This window comes from Copidosoma floridanum, unplaced genomic scaffold (genome assembly GCF_036245765.1).
Source record: "Copidosoma floridanum isolate Cflo_tuat_1 unplaced genomic scaffold, Cflo_Japanese_pri ptg000020l, whole genome shotgun sequence".
NCBI lineage: Eukaryota > Metazoa > Arthropoda > Insecta > Hymenoptera > Encyrtidae > Copidosoma > Copidosoma floridanum.
The window spans coordinates 4,730,048-4,736,168 of NW_028321897.1; the positions used below are offsets into that span (position 1 = coordinate 4,730,048).

The 6,121-nt window shown below is 38.3% G+C and overlaps 1 protein-coding gene across 1 annotated transcript; it reads right to left on the minus strand.

The window, feature by feature from the left end:
- Positions 1–1,846: 1,846 nt before the first annotated feature.
- LOC149374335 (uncharacterized) lies at positions 1,847–4,754 on the minus strand. Its single transcript, XM_089594028.1, has 4 exons — positions 4,733–4,754; positions 4,032–4,622; positions 3,736–3,984; positions 1,847–3,564 (listed from the first exon to the last, which is right to left on the minus strand). The coding sequence occupies exons 1-4, from the start codon at positions 4,752–4,754 to the stop codon at positions 1,847–1,849; spliced, it is 2,580 nt and encodes an 859-aa protein (XP_089450154.1).
- Between the last annotated feature and the right edge of the window lie 1,367 nt (positions 4,755–6,121).

Sequence of the window (6,121 nt, forward strand, 5' to 3'; positions counted from 1 at the left end):
TCCTTGGGTTTTTAATTAATTTTGATTGATTTTTATTACGTAGTACCATTTTACACCTGTTTAAATATATTTTGCTGTGATACTAACTCTTTTTTACTGCAATGATTATAATATCTAACTGCTTGTAGATAAGCCAGGCGTGAGGTTTGATCCAAGTTATTTTAAAAAATACTACAGCTACAATGAGACTGTAACGTTTGTTTGAGTTGTTAAAGGTAACTCGGAATTTGATGTGTCGTGGAGTTATATCAGTCACCCGACACAGTCCACACATGTTGACGTAACATCCAAGCTACAGGTGTGTTTGTCTTAAAAATGGAAATTTATTAATTTAAATTAATCATTTGAAGTAATAACTCAAGGAATGTAAAATATTGAAGTCACGTAGAAGGGTCTAGAAAATACTGTCTATTTAGCATGCGACTTTGAAGGCTTGCCAGCACCTACTATTGCGTGGTATAAAGACAGCATATCTTTATTATCATCGAATCAATTGAACAATTGAACGAACTTGTGAAGTTCGATAACAATTGTATGAGCGCCTCCTCCGAAGAGATTAAGATGTAGTATCCCCTTCTTGTACCAGTGATGCCACCTATTTTAAAGCAAAAGCTAAACTTACGTAGCGGCGCTGACGGTCGTAGTACCGCCGCGGTTATTCATCTTTAAAGCGTGTTGCCGTAGTGGGGGTTATCACAGACGTTGATAACAAGGGATATGTTTGGGATGGGTTTTGATCTCTTCGGAGGAGGCGCTCATACAATTGTTATCGAACTTCACAAGTTCGTTCAATTGTTCAATTGTATTTCGCGCCTCCTCCTTCAAGATCAAGATGTAGATGTTTAAAGTGAACTACGGCACAAGAGAAGCAAGTGAGAAATATGTAACTTTTATTCAAGTAGAGCATGTAAGCATATAAATTATTACAGTGCGAGGTATACCGATCATCGGTTTAGAATTGACAAGGCGAAATCGTCTACGTTTGACGTAATTTCTCGGTTGTAGAACCCCGCAAAAACTTCTGAGTTTTTTGACCATCCAGCTGTTTTACGAATAAGGTCTATATCTACACCTAGTCTTTTAGCCGCTGATGTCGACGCGTGGCGTGTACTGTGTGCAGAAAAAATTGAGGTATCAATTTTGCAAGTATTCAATGTTTCTTTAACCCAACGGCTCAAAGACTGGGCTGAGACTGCTTTTATACGTCCACCTGTTGATAAAAACAGTTCTTTAATTGAACCACGAGAGTTCTTTGTTATCTCTTGATAATGCAGAAGTGTTTTTGCTACACAGATCTTTTCGTCCCGGTAAAAAGGTAAATTCAACAGCGGCTGAAAAGCGTTCCTTTTGGAAGTTTTTATAATTTCGGGAATCGTTATAATTATTTTGGTATCCATTTATTTAATATTATCTATGTTTATCAGTGAAAAAGTTTGCATGCGATGGTCCGTAACTAATGCTAATAACGTTATTAATTTTTTGGATAATTGCTCGAAAGTTAGTTTCTTGTTACATGGTTGTGCTGAAAAAAAATCTAACACAATTTTTGGATCCCACGTAAAGTCGTACTTTGGCCTGGAGGGTCTCAACTTTGAGATCCCTTTGAAAAATCGTTTAATGAGAGGATCTTCTCCAATGTTGTCTTTTACTATTAACGCTATGGCCGACCTCGAGCAATTTATGGAACTTAAGGACAGTCCTGTTTCGTATTCTTCTGTAAGAAAGCATAAAACTTTAGAGATCTTCGGGTCAAAAACATCGTTTTCTACTCCTTTGCAGAAACTCCACCACTTTTTAAAAGTGATGCTATAATTTTTTACTGTTGAAGTGCTGATTGATGCTAGACTTATCTCGATGGACTGTTGTGGAACCCCTTGATTTGTGAGTGCCTTCCGGATAATTTCCCGGCCACCAGGGTAAGCGACTTCCACAGTGGATGGGGCTGTCCGCTAGAAAAATTTAACAGGTTTTTGTTAGGTTGGAACTCGATCTTTGTTTCTGCAAGTCTTAAAAACAAAGGGAACCATGCTTGGCCAGGCCAGTAAGGTACGACTATGATGCCTTCGGCTTTTTCTTCTTGGATTTTTTGAAGGACCTTTAATATAATGCTGAATGGAGGGAATGCGTAGAAATATTCGCCTTTCCATGGGATGGTGAAAGCGTCTACTACCTCTGACCCTGGGTCTCTCTTCCATGAAACGTATCGGCTACATTTGTGGTTCGCTCTACTTGCGAATAAGTCTATACTGGGGTTTCCGAATTTGTTTACAACTTCGTCAAAAGCAGTTTTTGATAACGCGAACTCAGTCTCGGGCTCTAATTTCCGTGACTCCGCGTCTGCCTCAACATTTTCTTTTGACTTTATATAAGACGCAAAAATGAGAATGTTTCTGGCTTCACACCATTGCCAAATATCTCTTGTAATTAAATTCAATTTGTCAATTTTAGTGCCACCCATACGGTTTATATACGCTATGGCTGTAGTGTTGTCGATGCGTAAAAGAATTCTACAGTTTCTTTTGTTCGCGGCGAAGCATTTAAGTCCGAACCATGCAGCGTTTAGTTCTAGGTAATCGATGTTATTTTTCCTTTCCTCTTCGTTCCAAAACCCGTTCGCTTTTTTATTTTTATATACGGCTCCCCAGCCCGAGAGGGACGCATCTGAAAAAAATTCTGCGGTATATTCTGGATAAGAAATATCTTTATTTCCCGAGTAGATATTATTGCTCCACCAATTAAGGTCTGTTTTATTTAAGTTCACGTGAATGAGAGTATCGTAGTCGGATGAGCTTTTTTCCAGCGCAATTATTTTCTCCCTCTCGAAATTTTTAGTGTACATCCAGCTATATTCTATCGCTGGGCAACAAGCTATGAGAGAACCAATAAATCTAGACAGATCGCGAATCGAAATGAGCGTTGGTTTGATGAATTTCCTTATCAGCTTGCTAACGTGTGCTCTCTTTTTTTCCGGTAGATTGAGTGTCATAGATTTTGAGTCGAAAATAAAGCCCAGGAACTTGCGTTTTTGGCTCGGGATAGGGCAACTTTTTGGTTCATTTACGAGAAAGCCTAAATTTACGAGTATATTGCGAGTCTTTGTGAAGTTTTCGGTACAAATTGTGTGTGAGCCTCCCAGTATAAGAACATCGTCTAAGTAGACTACTGAGAAGAGACCCTGTGTTCTCAATAAATAAAATATCGGTTTAAGGAGTTTGGTAAATACGCAAGGGGCAATATTTAGACCGAACGGCAGACATGTGAACTCGTATAGTTTTCCTCTAAACAAAAATCTCAAATATTTCCTGTGAGATTCGTTTATCGACACAGCGTAGTACGCATCTTTTAAGTCGATGGTGGACATGAAATCATTCCGTCGGAGGAGTTTAATTGCCGTACTATAGTTTTCTAGTTTAAAATGATGGGTGTTTATAAATTTATTCAGACTAACGAGATTTAATATGAGTCTAAAAGACTTGTCTGCTTTTGGTCTAACGAAGATTTTTGAAATAAATTGATCTCGACATGGAGAGCACTCCTGTACGACGCCTTTTCCAGTTAATTTTTCTAAAATATTCGAAATTATTTTTGTTTCTTTATGAGAGAATGTTTGCTCTTTAGCTGTAATTGACTGATGTGGTCGTGAGGTAAAGGGAATTTTTAATCCTTTAACCCAGGAGAGGACCATTGGGTCAGAGGTTATCATTTCCCATCTTTTCAGAAAAAATGGGAGCCTACCGGCTGTGCGACTTACGTTTGTGTCTAGACCTTCCTCGTATATGGTTTCTTGCTGGAGCTCCTGTGCGTCGAGGACGTTGACGGTCTCGATCCGTACTGGCGAGAGCGATAATTCTTTCCCGTGTTCGGTGTCGTCTGTTTGTGCCCGCTCGTCCCCGACGAGTGTGAATTGCTGAATTGTCGAGTCGGGCCCTTGACGTTTTTTGCATTTTGAGGCGTAGCGGCCTTCTTTGCCAAACTCTTTACATCCTGATCTGTTAGCTTGGCTATTTTTAAGTTTTCGGACAAGTTTTTACCGAATAAAAATTCATCCACTTCAGTGGTGCTCAGTGTGTCTTTTCGAGACGTGTTTACGTTGGCCAAAATGAGGCTTCTCCGTATTACGTTCTCGTCATGTATTGTGTCGGAGATCATCCGAGAAACGTCGCTCAAGGCCTCGATGTTTTTAACATCAGCTTCTTTTCCATGTTCCAGCAGCGATACGAGAACTTTGGCGATGCCTCCCATACAAGCTCGGAGCTTCTCCTGTTTGCTAACGATTCGATCGTCTCTTGTGCGAGATGACTCATTTATTGAGGGCTTCATCTCTTTATTCAATTTCGGTGGGTCTAAAAATAAGCAATTCCCCGGTATCGGGTGCTTTTTAAGGAGCTCCACTCTCTCTTCTTTTGGCAGGCCCAGTTTGCATATTTCTTCCCAGCGTACGGCAAACGTGGAGTGAATCGCTGGAGCTAGAGCTCGCTCTTCCGTTATGCGCTGCCCTATTACTCGTAAGATATCACCGCTCAGGTCCTTTTCAGTTGCAGATGCATCCTTCTCTGTCTCATTGCCTTTATTAGGTGGGGTGTTGCCATCTTTTGGACTCGGGCTTCTTCTGGGAGATGAGTCTGCAATGTAAGTATTGAAGAGACGATAAGGCTTGGAAGCTGTTTGAGGTTAGACCTCCTACTTAAAACCCGCTATCGGTCACACAAAGATAAGCATATTGAGGTTAGACCTCTTGAGTCGAGAGTCGGCATGAAATTTTTAGGTTAAGCCGTATACGAAGCGTATGCCCCGTCTCGCACACAGGTGTTGCCTTGCCAGGTTAGATCTACAAGTACATAATCATACTTTATTATTCAAGAAAACTAACGACTAATTCCTTACTTTTATTAAAAGTACTGCTTTCCTTAAAAAAACTTATTAAGTGACATTTTCAACAAAATGGGTTTATTACATTATTGGTGTAGGAAGTATTCTTATACGTCATTTTTTTATGAAAAATTTTGTAATGAAAATGAAAATTTAAAATACATTTAATGATATTACCAAGTTTTTAATAAAGTCGTTTATCCATTCAGCTGGTAAATCGAGTTTTTACGACAACGAATGGGCAAGTTTATGCAATGACACCCCATTGAAATAGTGTTTTTTAAGTTAAGAGTTTTATTATTACCATATTTAGATAACAAGTTGCTACAGTTGATTTTCCTAATCATGAAAGTATTGTCCTGAATTAATTATTTGAAAAAAAAAAATCTTTAAAACTATCTCTTGCATCATCGAAACAATTTTATTAATCAAGTTGAACCAAATACAGGTTAAAACAACACTTCTACAGGAAAAAATTGAAGGACATAACCATTCCACTGCTTGTATTGCTTACTGAAATATTTGTGCCATGGGTCATTTAATTGGCCAAAATTAATTTTAGTTTAAAAATGAAATATTGAACGCTATTGGCGAATTAACAAAGTGAGTTCCTATCAGCCCGTTACTTGTAGAGCGTTTGATGAAGTAGCTCCCTTATATACATATCGATATAAAAAGTTTCACAGTAATATTACCTAAGCTCGAGTACAGCTGAGAGTAACCAAAGTGGCCCAAGCCCTGCTGCAGTCAAGCACACATACCTATATAGATTTGCATGTACTCCTAGCAAAAAAGCATCATTACGTTTGGTTCATGCACTGTGTATTTGTTATATTGTGGGAAAAAATTATCTTTCTGCCTTTAATAAGAGTCGCTAGAGGTAGAAGAAAAGGCTAATTGGTCTATTAAATAGTGATGTTTGTTTTCGAAGATTCGCGCGTATCAGTGACAATAAAATGGTGTCTGCACTGCAGGTGCGGATTATATTCTCGTATTTGTCTGAAACAAGTTTTTACTTTCTTTTTCAGAAAATATTACGAAAAAATGTTTTACTACCAGCACTTTGCAATGAGGCATTTGAAAGAAAATTAATTTTTCTATAAGGACCTCAACATAGCTTAGATATTTCAATTTTCTTTAGGAGATGCATAAGTTACTTATTGTCTAATGCTATTTCAGAGGAGCTTATGTTAGTAATTAAGATGATCTTAATGTAAAATCCTATAATAAAAATTATACTCTCTACTCTTTG